Source organism: Fukomys damarensis, unplaced genomic scaffold, assembly GCF_012274545.1.
Source record: "Fukomys damarensis isolate Sample0158 unplaced genomic scaffold, DMR_v1.0_HiC HiC_scaffold_5, whole genome shotgun sequence".
Classification (NCBI taxonomy): domain Eukaryota; kingdom Metazoa; phylum Chordata; class Mammalia; order Rodentia; family Bathyergidae; genus Fukomys; species Fukomys damarensis.
The window spans coordinates 4301351-4315972 of NW_022900917.1; the positions used below are offsets into that span (position 1 = coordinate 4301351).

Genomic DNA, 14622 nt, shown 5'->3' on the forward strand with positions numbered 1-14622 from the left:
AAAAAAAAAAAAAAAAAAAAAAAAAAGCCAATGAATGACTTGTTCATGAATTCTTTTGTTTTTACAGGGAATTTTTATTTAATGCAATTGAAACAATGCCATATGTTAAGAAAAAAGCAGACTGGGCCCTGCGGTGGATAGCAGACAGAGAATCTACTTTCGGTTTGTAGCTGTAATTAATACCTAATCAAACTTGCCCCAGGGGACCTAAAGCTGTTTTCTGTGATACCATTGTTTGGAAAAGGATACAGAGGTCTCTACTTGATCCTTTACTAGAATCACTACTTTTTTTGTTTGTCTTGGTACCAGGGATCGAACTCAGGTCTTTGCGCCTACAAAGCAGGTGCCAGAACCACTGAGCTAAATCCCCGGCCCCACTACTTCTGATTATTTACTAGGAACCAGTGGTAAAAAGCTGTTATTTACTCTGTTTATTGTTATTATTATTATTTTGTTTTCTTGAGAGGGGATCTCACTCCGTAGCCCAGGCTGGTCTTGAACTCCCTCCAGTCCTCCCGCCTTGGCCTCCTGAGTGCTCGGACTCTGCCCAGCTGTATTTATTGTATTTAGAATTTGAAAAGTTAAGATGTCAATGCACAGTGTAACAGAGAAGCTGACATCCGTCACATAGGCACTGATAAGAGTGCTGCTACAATCTGCAGTTTGTACTTGCTTTTAGGAATGTTTATTTTAGATAGCTGGACCTGGCGGCACGCACTGGTCATCCCAGCACTTGGGAGGCTGAGGCAGGAGGATTGCTATGAGTTCAGGACCGGCCTGGGCTACACAGTGAGTTTAAGGCCAGCTTGGACTACTACGTAGCCAGACTTTGTCTGAAAAAACAGAATAAATAAACAAGAATGTTTATGTTAGAGATTGAAAGCCAGAGAGATCTTAACGCTGAGCGTGGAAGGCCGTCCCGTGTCCAGAGCCCCAGGCCCCTCCTGTCCAAGGTTGGATCTGGGGCAGACGGACCTTTCTGTCCCTCCGGTAGAGGTGGAGGATCCCCTTCTCTGAAGGCCTTGGCCGTGGCCAGGCTGTCCACCCCTTGCTGTGTCCTTATGTGAAGACTCCCGAGCCCTGTGACGTCCCGACGGTGACGCCTGTCGTTTCGCAGGGGAGAGGGTGGTGGCCTTTGCGGCTGTGGAAGGCGTGTTCTTCTCGGGGTCCTTCGCCGCCATCTTCTGGCTGAAGAAGAGGGGCCTCATGCCGGGCCTCACCTTCTCCAACGAGCTCATCAGCAGAGACGAGGTAAGGCCCGGGTGGGCTCACGTGTGTCGTCCTCCTCCTTCCCCGCGAGCTGCTTTGACGACCAGGCGCCCGCGGTAACAGAGACGGTGCCGCCGCGCTCTTCGGCCGCTCCAGACGGCGGACTGAGCGCCTGCCGTGTCTGGGGCCTGCGTCTCCGTTGTTGCCGTCGCAGTGAGGGTCGCCGCTGTTGCTGTGGGCGCCGGTTTGGACTCTGCGATGCCCTGAGTCGCCTGTGCTCACGACCGCCAGCCATCCTCAGGTCCTGCCCCTCAGCCCGCAGTGCCCTTTCCACTTTCCCACCCGCCGGTCACCTTTGCACCGAAGGCATCGGCCGAGGTGCAGGGCCGCTGCTTCCCGTGGGCACCCCGTGGGGACGGAGCTGCCCCGTGCCGTCCGCCGCCCTGTCTGCTGCTCCTCCTCCGCTCTCCGCGGCTCCGCCCTGACTTCTGACGGCCTTGCCGTGCTCACCTGATGTCGGGGAGCCTGAGTTTCTCCATTGCCTGTGTAGGGTTAGCGGTACTTTTTAGGGGTACGGTGCGGTGCGCTCACTTCGTCGTTGGGACCTTGTAGTCACACAGCTCTCGGCTCTTATTTCTCTGCACTCCCCCGTTCTCCTGTCACTCCCTCCCCTCTTCCCTGTTTCAGAGACCTTTCCAGCTTCTTCCTTTTTACATAGTTTTTCTTGTCCCTTCTTTCCCTTCCCCACGCCTTCCATTTCCTCTACTCTTTTAGACCTTTTCTTCCTATTACACAATATCTACTATACATTTGGATCCTTATTTACTCTTTTAGTATTTCACACCAGATAAACTATTCAGTATTTACACGTGTGTCTTAATTTATTTCGCTTAAGAGTATGGCCTCAGTGTGCATCCACTTAGCTATAAATCTCTCTAGTTTCTCGTTCTTTATGGCTGAGTAGCATTCCATTTTATAGAAAAACCACATCTTCTTTATCCAGTCTCCAGTGGATGGGCAACTGGGCTGTTTCCAAGTTTTAGCTATTACAAACTGTGCCGCTATAAACATGGGTGTGCATAGATCACTGTGATATGATTCTGTTAATTCTTTTGGAAAGACACCCAGCAGAGGAATAGCTGGGTCAGATAGAACCTCTAGTCCCAGCTCTTTGAGGTATCTCCATATTGATTTCCATGGTGGTTGCACCAGTCTGCACTCCCACCAACAATGGAGAAGGGTTCCTTTCTCCCCACAACCCCCCCAGCATTTGTTACTGAGTGATTTCTTGATAGCAGCCATTCTTTCTGGGGTGAGGTGGAATCTCAGTGTTGTTTTCATCTGCATCTCTCCAATGACCAGTGATGTGGAACATTTTTTCATGTTTATTTGCTGCTTTTACTTCTTTGAGAAATGTCTTTTCATTGCAGATGCCCATTTTTGAATTGGGTCTTTATATTCGGGGGTCTGATTTTTTAAAATTATACATTCTAGATAGTAGACCTTTGTCTGAGGAACAGCTGGTAAACATTTTTTCCCCTCTTCAGCTGTAGACCTTAACAGGGCTTTGTTAGAACACAGGGAAGCAGGATACATGTATGAAAACATTTAAGTGCCATAGAAGGCTATAAATAATAACCGTTTGCTGTTTGAAGTCTTTACGTTTTTAATAACTAACTATAAATGTATGATTACATATAATTTAGAGAATAAAATGCACCTAAACACAAAGATAATTACTTTTACTATTTTATTGTGTTTCTAGATATTTTTCTACATTTAAATCTATGTATTATAGTACCTGAACATTATTTTTCACAATTTTGTGAATTTTATGATTTTCTTCCACTTGGCAAAACAATGTGAGCATTTTTCTTCTTTTTTTTTTTTTTTTAGCATTTTTCTATGATTGTAAATATTTAAAAAATACTTTTTTAAGGTAATATTCTTTTTTTTTAATAGTAGGAAAAATTTATTGAAATAACGAAAGCTCCTGTCTAAGACAGAATGGGTACTGGAAAGTGGGCTGCCCCTGTTAGATAATATTCTAATAAATGAGTGTATCTTTTTTTACTGCAATTAGAAATTTGTTATTGACACTTTTATTTATCTATGTTGTTATAGTAAAATGAATACTTTGTATATAGCTATCCAGCTATGTATTTTTTTCAAATTCATTCAGGAAAAGTAGAATTAGCAGATTATAAGACCATTCATACTTACTTGTAAATTTCTTTATGCAAATTTTACAGCAATTTTCAAATTCACTTAGTGTGTGAACTTTTTATTATATGCTCACCAGACTTTGGATTATTTTTCTAGATACTTATCAGATTTGATAGACATAATTAGCATCTCATTTGGTTTTATTTGCATTTCTTAGATTGCACTTTTTTCATAATGAGGTTAGTCATCTGTATTTTTTCTATAATTACCTATTCTTTTGCTTTTCTTTCTAATGTGATATTAATACTTTATGGAATTGTGAATATTCTTAATTTTTTTGGTTTTGTTTTGGTTTTTTTGCTTTTTGGTACAGGAATCGAACTCGGCCTTGCACTTCCCAGGCACTGTGCCCCTGAGCTACATCCCCAGCCCCTGTCCTTTATTTAAAGTAGTCTGTGACCCTGCAGGAAGTCTGTGTGGAAGTCTCTGTCTTGGCCTACAACTCTCAGGAAGGGTCCAAGCTTGCCGTGCTTAGGGAATGTTCCTGAGGTGCAGGCACTAATCAGCCTCTTTCGAGGACTATTTATTTCCTGAATTCGTTTTGCTTATTTGCTACATTTGTTGCATGAATATAACATAAAGTATGAATTTTGTTAGTTATTTTAAATGTTGTCCTAGTTTGTCCTTTGCTTTTTAATCTTGTTGATATTGAACATTTATTTTTTATGTGATTACTTCTGTAGATAAGAGATCACACGCATATTCATCTTGGCTTTTTAACATTTAGCTCCCTAATGCAATTGGCATTTATTTGGTTTAAGTATAAAATGTAATAGATGGTATGAAGTTAGAATTTAACTTGATTTCATTTATTAATTTATGTATTTTGGTGTTTTTGAGACAAGATCTTGCTATGTAGTTCAGACTGGCCTTGAACTTAACTTGAACTTGAGACAGTCCTCCTGCCTCAGCCTCCTAAATGCTGGGATTGCAGGTATGTACCACCATACCTGACTTTAATTTAATTTTATTTTGAACATTCTTGGAAAGATTTTCCAATTTTCATTATTAAGTAATCCATCCTTTCTCTACTGACTTGGCTGTCTGTTATACATTAAGGTTTTACTATACTAGAATCCATTTCCTAGCTATTTTTTTTTTTTGCCTCACTGATTATCTTTCAGATTTCATGTCATAACAAACTTTTAATTATCGTAGTTTATATATTTTAATAATTGGGAGAATAAATCTCAGAACATTCCTTTTCTTTTTGGTACCAGGGCTTGAACTCGGGAACTTATGTTTGTGAAGCAGGCAGTGGAAACACTGAGCTAAATCCCTGGCCCCAGAGCATTCCTTTTTAGAGCATTCTTGTAAGGTCCTGACAATTTGTTCTTCCAGATTAGTTTTTAAAATAAATATAGCTCCATGGGGATTTTGGTTGGTGTTGCTTTGAACCTCAGAATGAGTTTCGTTCCTTCACGGTGGCACAGTCAGGTGCATGTGGCCGACAATCTCTTGACGGATGGCACCTGTCCGGTACCCCACACTCCCTCTGGTGGATTCCGGGGCTGCTTTGACCTCTGCCTGTGTTCATGTGAAATGTGTGTCCCCCATGAGTCACACCTGCAGAAAAAATATGTATTAGTACGTAAGACCTAGGGCCTTACTTCCACTCCGTGGAGCTTGAACAGCCAAACGGGCCTCCAAGACGCTGGGGCCTACAGCCCAGCGATGGCTCCAGGAGCTTGACGAGCAGCGAGAATCACCGAGGAAGGAACACACCGGACTAGCAGCTCAGGGGCTGAGGTCCTTTATGTAAGGGGACAGGCAGGGTGGGGGTCTGCATTCAAGATGCTTACAGAATGCCCCAAGGTTTTCAAAACATTGCTTTTGGGCAGACAAGGAGTGAAACAATCTTTATTTACGTACCCAGAACTACTAAACCACCTGTTACCACAGTTGAGACTAGGAACTTACTTAAGATTACAAAGTTATGCAGTCCCACAAGTAAATTTGTTCAGGGAGGAGGTAGGTTTTAAAAAATAACTTCCCCGGGAATGACCTTGGGGTACAGCCTTTGGTAGCAGTCTTATCTTTGTTTTTGTTTTTGGCACTGGGGATTGATGGGTCGTGTGCTTTCGAGGCAGGTAGCAGAACCACTGAGCTAAATCCCCAGCCTGTCTTATCTTTGAATTCTGGGGTTTCTGTCAACCGAGTTAGGAAGCCCTAAGCAGCTCCGACCTGTAACCCTGTGGGGTCCCCTTCCTTGGTGCTTCAGCTTGTTTCCTTCGAGATTTGGAGATGCCGCCTGGCTTCCGTGGCGTCGGTTTCTAGTTAGTAACTTTGTTGGGAATTCTGTCATCTTCCTGTGTCCTCTTTTTCTTTTTTTTGTTTTGAATTTTGAAAATGTTGTTCTTTGATACTCAGCTTTGCCCCCTGTTCTGTGTGTTGGAATCCTCGCTAGGTTGAATCAACTTGGTCTGTTCTCTGGTTAAGATTTTATAATATTTATTGTGTTTTTGCGATCATCTTATTAAAAGGGTGTTTGTTTTCTTGTCTGGTTGAGTTATATGCAGCATCACTGCTATTGTTTACTGCTTCAGGTGGTATTCACCAAACCATGCTTTCCATTTTCAGTGCACTGAATTTATTTTTATTTTGAGGTGTGTGTGTGTGTGTGTGTGTGTGTGTGTGCGCCTGTGTGTGCACACACGCCAGTGTGATGCTAGGGATTGAACCCAAAGCCTCACACACGCTAGGTGAGCAGTCAATGACTGGACTACATCCCCAGCCATTTTTTCAAATTTATTTTGAGCCAGGCATGGTTGTACACGCCTGTGATCATAGTACTTTGGTGGCTGAGGCAGGAAGATCACAAATTTGAGGTCAGCCTGGACTACATAGTGAGTTCAAAGCCAATCTAGTCTACCTACGTAGTGAGACCTTGCTTCAAACAGAAAGGGGATTTATTTTCAGAAAGAATCTTGCTGTGTTGCCCAGACTGTCCTTGAAATTTTGAGCCTCCTACCTCAGCCTCCCAAATAGCTGGGATTACATGTACCTCCACGCCCATCTTGAGCCGTTCTTAATATATATAAATATGTGTTCTTTAATATATATAAATGTTCTTTAATTATAAATAATGTAAATGTTCTTTTTAAAACCTCTGAGTGAGTTTCATCTGTTCTTTAAATACTACTTACTATTTTGGAATCATTCCTTCATTTTTTTGACACTTACAAATTGATGAATTTTATTTTGGCTAGTCAGGTTTATTTTCTTTCTAAAATGCTTTTGGTTACAGATTTCTGTTTGTAAATTAGTCTTTCTTACTGTTGGTGAGCTATAATTTGCTGACATGGACACTTTCAAAGACGAGTTGCTGAGCTAGTGTTTAGTGAGCTCTGGAGGAGAGCGGCCCCCCGCCTCGCGTGTGTCCCCGAGCAGAGTGGACGGTGCTCCTGACCATGCCTCTGTGCCCATGCAGGGACTTCACTGTGACTTCGCCTGCCTGATGTTCCGGTACCTGGTGCACAAGCCAGTGGAGGACAGGGTCCGGGAGATCATTGTGGAGGCCGTGAGGATCGAGCAGGTGAGGGAGTTTGTGTACTTGGAGCATCTCTCTCGCTTTCATGTGTGCACCACTGTTCCGTCACTATGTTGAATCGTTATTTAGCTTTTAGTTTTTAAAATTTTGAGTGGAGCGCTCACTGCGTTGCCCAGGCTACCCTCAGACGGGCTCCAGCACCCCACCCGCCTCTGCCTCCCAGTCGCTGAGCTGCTGCACCTGGCTGCAGCATTTATTTTTATTTTTATATTTTATTCTTTGTTTTTTTGAGGCAGCATCTTGCTTGGGTAGTCCAGGCTGGCCTTGAACTCACTAGTTAACCCAGCCTGGCCTCGAACTCAAAGTGATCCTGCCTCAGCCTCCTGAGAGCTAGGATTACAGATGCCCGGCTTTGTGGTGGTATTATATTTGACTTGTGAAGTTGTCGTTTTGCTAGTCCAAAAAAGTATCATCAAATTTGTGTAGTCAGTTTGACGATACTGGTACTTGATGTATTGCAGTTTTTTATATCAGCTTGTAATTTTTGGTTTCTAACTCAGTCTTTGTTATGTTAAAGTTTCCTATATAAGTGGAACCTGTTTCAGTGTGATCTTCCTGTCTCTTTTTTTCTGTCAGATTATCGTAGCCTTGTATCTCCAGATAACTAGTGATGGTTTCTTTCTCTGTGCTCTCCGGACCTGACAGGGCGCTGGGTGGATTCGGTGCGGATTGTCTGTGGAATGAATGTGAAAGTGGACCAGGGAAGGGACACGTCATTCAGGGCCTGGCAGGATTCCGGATGGGGGAACAGACGCTTCACTAGGATTTCGCTGTCGTTCTGAAGAGCTAGCCCAGCTTCTAACCCTGCAGGCTTGTGGGTGTTGGGAGGGGTGCGGCCGTGCCACTCTGAGAGCTTAGGACCCTGTGGTTAGGGTACCGCATTCCTTCCCGTCACCAGTCTTTCAGTGGGTTGGAGTTCGGCTTCATCCCAAGCCCTGCCTGTTTCTGTGTTTGTCACATTCCTTGTTAATGGAGTCCCTGCCTTCCACAGTCCTCCGCTGTGACTGTCCTCTGTAGTGATTTCTCGGGGCATTCCAGAGTGGAGGCTGTCCTTTTTCTACTGAGGAGACTTGAGTGCTTCCCTCCACGCCCTGCTTCTGCCGCCCCAGGAGTCTGGGGCGTGTGCGCTTCTGCTCCTGGGGAGGGGAGATGGCTCAGTGATGCCCGCCTGGGGCAGACCCTCCTGGGAAGGTGCCCGACGTTTACTGCCTGTGCTTCGTTCTGCTTCTGTTTACCCCAGGAGTTCTTGACGGAGGCCCTGCCAGTTGGCCTGATCGGGATGAATTGTGTTCTGATGAAGCAGTACATCGAGTTTGTGGCGGACAGACTGCTGGTGGAGCTTGGATTCTCCAAGGTAAGGGTCTTACACGGGTTGGTACCAGCTGAGACGGCACGGTGAAGGGCCGGGGGTTTGGCTCAGGGGCGCCGCCTGCCTTACAAGTGAACGGTCCTGAGTTCGATCCCTGGTACCAAAAAAAAAAGTCATAGTTAAAGAAGGTCCCCGAAATACACTTTACGGAACTCATTTTTAATCTACGATTCTACTTTTAACGTGTCCACATCGGAGACTTTTTTAGTATGAAAAAATTGTTTTTGTAAAATCCTTTGAAACTTAAAGCTCATACAGAAGTAGGAGGCTGGTAAAAGTTAGGACTACTAAGCTCAGTAAATTAATAGTGATTACAGGTATATATTTAATAGGATATTTTCAAATAATTGGATTTCCTATACACATGTATCTACCTTCATATAAATTTCTGTGTGCTTATAACCTAATTTGGGGGTGAGCACTTAAACAGGGATGGTTATTAGAAGGACATTAATTGCTGGGTGTGATGTTGGCCACCTGTAATCGTAGCACTCAGGAGGCTGAGGCAGGAAGATCACTGTAAGTTCAAGGCCAGCCTGGGCTGTATACATAGTGAGACCTTGTTTCAAAAACAAATGAAAAACAAACCAAACAAATTAAAGGAAGACCTTCACTGTCATGGTTTGACTTTCTTTCCATCCCTTTGTGAGGCCTCCTCAGCTCGCTGCTTGTCCCTGCGCTCCACCCCAGCCCTCATTCCACTCTTTGCCCTCAGTCGTCCTTACTTCTGCTACTTCGTGGGTCTGGGGCTAGTGCGCCTCCGTTTCCTAAGGAGCTCGGTGCCCCTGGGATGTGGGGGTGGGTCCGGCCCGTGCCACCATTTCTCGTGAGCACTGGGCAGGGGCTGGTGAGTGGACAGAAAGCGATGCTGCAGAGGCGCCCGGGGTCCCGTCATGCTGGGGTGCAGCGGGCTCAGAGCTGTCAGCGCGCGTCCACCTGGCGTGGGAGGTGCAGGGCCGATCTCGTAGCCTGGACGCTGCATTCAGTACGACGGGTCGGGAAAGTGTGTGGGGCGAAGGGTGCTGTGGGGTCAGCTGTGTTACTGTGTGGTTGCAAGATCCTGCTGACTGAGATTAGAGAAATAAGATTATAATTGTGATGAAATCTCTGAAGTTTATAAACTACATGTATTAAAAGAATTGTGTTTGTTTGTAACTTTTACCAATATGTTTCTATAGGAAGAGTAATTTGCTTACTTGAGCCTTAAAGTGAGTTGGTCGTTTGGTAGCTGCTGCCGTAGCCTTGCACCCTCTCGTTCATGCGCTCTCGCTTATGGGGAGGAGCCCCGTGGGTGAATAGTAGGTGTGTAAGACATGCCCCGTCTCGCAGAAAAAGCTAAATGCAGCATAAATCTTCATCTCCCCGCAGCTCTTTGAGTATCCGAATAAGCTTCCCAAAGCAGAGATTGCACAAACATTAGACTTTAGTGCGATAAAGTCAGAAATTAAAAACAAGACATTGCCAAAGAGCTCCATCTCCTCAGATATAGAAAAGAAGTCTTCCAAGATGTGACTGGAGGGGCTGAGGTAGAGCAGTGTTCTCAGCAGGAGCAAGGCTCTCAGCCTGAAAAGGTGAGGGGTGAGCAGTAACATTCCGCACGGCAGGACTGACAGGGCTGCCAGAGGACCGGAGACCCTCAGCTTGCCACGCGTGCACTGAGAAAGCAGGCGCCATTGTCTGTGTCTTCTCTGTAAGAGTCTTTTTATCTGTCTTGTACTCTGGTAACATTTTGGCCATTCTTCTAAGATTACGATGCACAGTGTATCGACTGTTGTTTTTCTCTAATGATTTTTGGTATGAAACTTTGTTTTTTATAGAAGAGTGCTTTTTAATATTTCCATATTAACTCTACTTGTATTACATTCAAATAAAAAAGAAAAACTTTTTTTTTTTGTGGTACTGGAGATTGAACTCAGGACCTTGTGCTTGAGAGGCAGGTAGCGGCAACACTGAGCTAAATCCCTGGCCTGAAAAAGAAAGTTTTCTAAGTAAAAAAAAAAAAGCAAGAACTGACCTCGAACCTATGGAGATAGAAAAGGTCTTATTCCTGTGATAGCTTTTGGTAAAGCAATTTCAACAGATTCTTAAGAAGTCACATTAGTCACCACCTTTTTTCCTTTAAGATTGGGCGATAAACATTTGAATACTTCTGTGTGTCATAAGCCATTTAGTTGGCTTTGTCTTGGTGACATTGCCCATGTGGTAAATGTTGCAGATCCCGTTTTTTCAAAAGGTCCCAGTTGTAAAATGAATCTGTCAGCCAGTGCTCTTTCTTTCTGATGTGTGTATTGTGTGAGAGCACACGTTTTCACCCTGAACTCAGCTTCACACAACTCAACATTAGCCCCAGACTTATTAAGATGGCATTATACAGATAACGTCGTAGTAAGGTATAAACTACATAGCGTTTGCCCAGTTAAAATGTACAATTCAGTGTTCTTTGTATGTTTAGAATCGTGCAGCCTGTGCAGCAGTATATTTTGGAACCTTTTGATCGCCCTATAGAAATCCAGCCACCAACCACTTCCCTTTCTTCCCTCACCCTTCCCACCCGATTTAGGCAGTCTTTAGTTTCCGTCTTTCTAGATTTGCCTCTTCTGTATATTCTAGTTTTGGGTTTTTGAAACGGTCTTGCTGTGAAGCTCAGGCTGGTCTTGAATTCTTTTTATTTTTTTTTGTACCGGGGATCGAACTCAGGACCTTGAGCTTGTGTGGCAGGTGCAGTGCCACTGAGCTACATCTCCGACCCTAGCCTTGAACTCTCGATTCCTGCCTCAGCTTCCTGAGTAATAGGATTGAGGGCATGTGCCACCACACCTGGTTTAAGTGACATTGCTTAGTACAAGGCTTTTTGTGGCTCTGTTCTTTCCTTATTCTCATGTTTTCATGGGTCGTTCACCATATAGCATGTGTGAGTACCTCCTCCCCGACTTTTGTTTTTGATACTGGGGATGAACTCAGGACCTTGTGCTTGGGGGCCATGAGGTGGCACCGCTTGGCTAAATCCCCCTGGCTCCACCTCTTCCCTTCTCAGGGCCGGATGGTGCCCATCCTGTGGGTGGACTGAATTCTGTTTGCTCCTTGCTCAGTTCGCAGTTGGGTTGTTTCTGCTGGCCGTGATGAACCGTGCTCTGTGCACACCGTGCACAAGCTTGGTGACATTTTCATTTGCCCAAGTGCGTGCACACGTCATGTAGGGAGAGCTCGCTGGGTCTCCCGGTGGCTCCACGCGTTGTCACCAGTCTGCGTGGCGGTCCCCTCGTTTCGGTTTCGGTGTTTGCTCGTCCTCCTGCTGTGCAGCTCTGCAGGGCATCTGCATGCGTGGGAGGTGTTGGGGAGGCCGGAGGTGACGTGGAGCTGTCCACGTGCTCGTTGGCCTTCGTGTGTCTTCCCGGCGTGTCGTGTCGTGTCTGTTGAGCTCCCCACCTTGACCCGTCCCTGTGCGGCCGCCTGCCTTTCCCAGCCCCGCTGGCCGTCTCCACCGCGGGTCCCTCTAGCTGTTGGCCAGGGCGAGCACTGGGTCCGCATCTGCTCCTCTTCCGAGCACGGCGTCCCTTCTCTGGTGGACAGAGACGCCCGCTCAGGGCTGGGCCAAGTCGCGGTTGGTCGCCTTGCAGCCGTGGGCAGTGCGATTGCTTCCTCACAGGAGACCCCTTTCCTGAAGTGCGCTCGCCAGCAGTGCAGTTTCTCCAGAAGGTTGGTGGTGACCTCGGCCCTCAGCTGGGGGCCCAGGAGACTGTGACAAGGCAGGCGCAGGGAGATGTGCGCGCGCGTTCCTTTTGGTCAGTTTTGCCCTTCTTAGGAGATATAATTTGACTTCTTCAGAATATCTTATACCATTTCTTTTCTTTTTCAGGTTTTTCAGACAGAAAATCCCTTTGATTTTATGGAAAACATTTCTTTAGAAGGGAAAACAAATTTCTTTGAGAAACGAGTTTCAGAGTATCAGCGTTTCGCAGTAATGGCAGAAACCACAGATAATGTCTTCACTTTGGATGCGGATTTTTAAACCTTTGCCTTTTGAAGACCCTATAAACCTGTCATTGATAAACAACTGTTTGTTTTTCTCTGCGTTAAAAAAATCTTGAAATATTTCCTTTAAGGGAATGGAACTTTGATCAAAAGGAAATCTGTGACCAAATTCTAATCACGACGGATATGCACACATGCACTCTAGTTTTCCTGCGCAAGAGTGAGACCTAAATGCTTTTTCTTTTTTCTCGGCCCTAGGATGTAAGATGGTGGTAGTTAAGGGGACAGGGAGAAAGGTCAGCAAGGAGTTTGAGGTTCGGGCCTGCTCCTCTGTGCAACTCCTGGCAAGTCAGTCTCCATAACCTCACCGCACTTGCCTTTAAGATGGGTTTAGCATCAAGTCCTGAGCTCGAGGTGATGTGAGATTAGGATGCAAGAATAAGTGCTCTACCAATCCCACCGCCTCTGCTCCCCCCATGACTGACAGGCTTCATGGAGGGAAAATCCTCCTCATGGGGAGCACCCTGCCTGTCCGCCTCCTGAGGACACAGGCAGCCCCGGATCGGAAACTGCAGGACGGGAGCTCCTCTCCCTGGCACCTTCCACACAGCTGAGCTCCTCACAGCACAGACTGGAACTGAGCAGCCCTACAGGAAGTGCACAAAGATCGGGAAAGCAGGGCGAGGAGGACTGGAAGCATTTAGTCTGTGCTGAGCTGAGTAGGTACCTGAGACTGACCCCAGCTGTCCCGAGAAAGCATCCTTGTCACAGCACTGCGCATGCACCCTGTGTGGTCTGATGTCTCCTTTCCCCTGTGACGGAGCTAAGGCCGCCGGCTTCCCTCAGGGAGCCCCCTCCCGACCACAGGAAGCTGTGCTTCCTACAGCTCGGAGACTAAGTTTGCCCCTTCTGCAGCCTCCTGGTTATAGAAGTGGGAGTTCTCAGTTGCGAAAGGAGCAGCTCTTCGGGTACCGTTAGTGTCAGGAGCCTGGGTATTTTGGCTCGTGGTAGTTCATTGGCTGTGGGCTTCAGGGTTTGCCAGGTGTCTTTTCATCGTCACACGAAGCTGCTGTTGTTGAAACATTGCAGGTGTGAGGAGTGAGGCTCGCAGAAACGGAATGACTTGGCCAAGAGCTCAGGCACTGTCCCTGCGGTCTCATTTTTTGTTAGTTTTTGCCATCCATCTAGATTTGGTTTTGCTTATTTCCTTTGTTAATCCATGTCGTCACAGGACTGATGTGTATGATACTCTGGAGACTCAAAATGTCCTAAGGAAACATTTGAATCATAGTCAGTATGTTAAAGGTTTTTACCTATTGTCATACAAGAACCGTGCTGGAAACTGATCTGTGATGGTGGCAGAGAGCACTGAAGGTGTACAGCAGTGGTGACAGATGCCTTAAAGTCAAGCTTATTTGTAGGAGCAATCAACAACTATTGGAGGAAGAAGTCAATACTGAAATACTGGATTTTTAACACACTGGTTTATTTTTATTCAGTATTCTGTGCCTCCAGGCTGCACTTTTATTTATTGTGTTTGGTACTTTGAGTTTCAGATCTTAAAGAAATAGCAGTTACGAAGTCTCCTTTTAATATATTTTATAGGTAAAGAAAAGAAATTAAGAGTATGTGTACAACTTTTCATCACGTAGATGCTTAAGTCGCTGTCGTGGTAGTTGAGTTTGCTATTTAGAATGTAAAGCCCCGTAGTTCTGTGACAGGCAGCATGTGTTTCAGTGCTTTGTTGCAACGTGAAGAACAGAGCCTGGACAGGGTGGGCGGCTGGGCTTTGCCGTGCAGTTGTACGGTGGCCAGCGGCCATTCTCGGCGTGGAAGTGGACGCAGCATGTGCTGCTATGTGAAAGTGATTTCAGCTGTCTCGTTTAGTGTGTCCAGGTTATTCTGTTTCTTTTTCATTTGTGTATGGAAAAAGTCATCTCTAAAAATGTAGCAGATTGCATATTTAAAAAATTAACCTTGAACAAGGGGAAAAGTGAGAACCAAGACCTGTCGTGTAAAGGTATGAGATCCCAATAGTGACTGCAACTGTACTGTAGACCTTAAATGTAACAATAAACTCAATGAGGAAAAAAATTAACCTTGAGAATTTTTCATTTCATGTTTAAATATGTCAACGTCACTCTCCTAGAACTGCCACATTTCCTTGAATGGTTCAAGGGCTAAACGTCACGGAAGGGCTCTCAGTGGTAGGGAGGGCGGACGGGCGGCCGTCTGGAGTTGTCCCGAGGGTCTGGGGGCTGACTCTGAGGAGCTCTTTCTCACCGCCCTGACCGCT

At 45.6% G+C, this 14622-nt stretch overlaps 1 protein-coding gene across 2 annotated transcripts in view; it reads left to right on the forward strand.

The window, feature by feature from the left end:
- Nucleotides 1–14347, forward strand: part of Rrm2b (ribonucleotide reductase regulatory TP53 inducible subunit M2B) — a 23190-nt gene extending 8843 nt beyond the window's left edge. For both annotated transcript variants that reach the window (XM_033759848.1, XM_010612108.3), the window contains exons 5-9: nucleotides 68–162; nucleotides 1118–1251; nucleotides 6866–6970; nucleotides 8226–8339; nucleotides 12211–14347. In XM_033759848.1, coding sequence (XP_033615739.1) covers nucleotides 68–162; nucleotides 1118–1251; nucleotides 6866–6970; nucleotides 8226–8339; nucleotides 12211–12363 — 601 coding nt within the window. In that variant the 3' untranslated portion in view covers nucleotides 12364–14347. The remainder of the gene's footprint in view (nucleotides 1–67; nucleotides 163–1117; nucleotides 1252–6865; nucleotides 6971–8225; nucleotides 8340–12210) is intronic.
- Nucleotides 14348–14622: the final 275 nt, after the last annotated feature.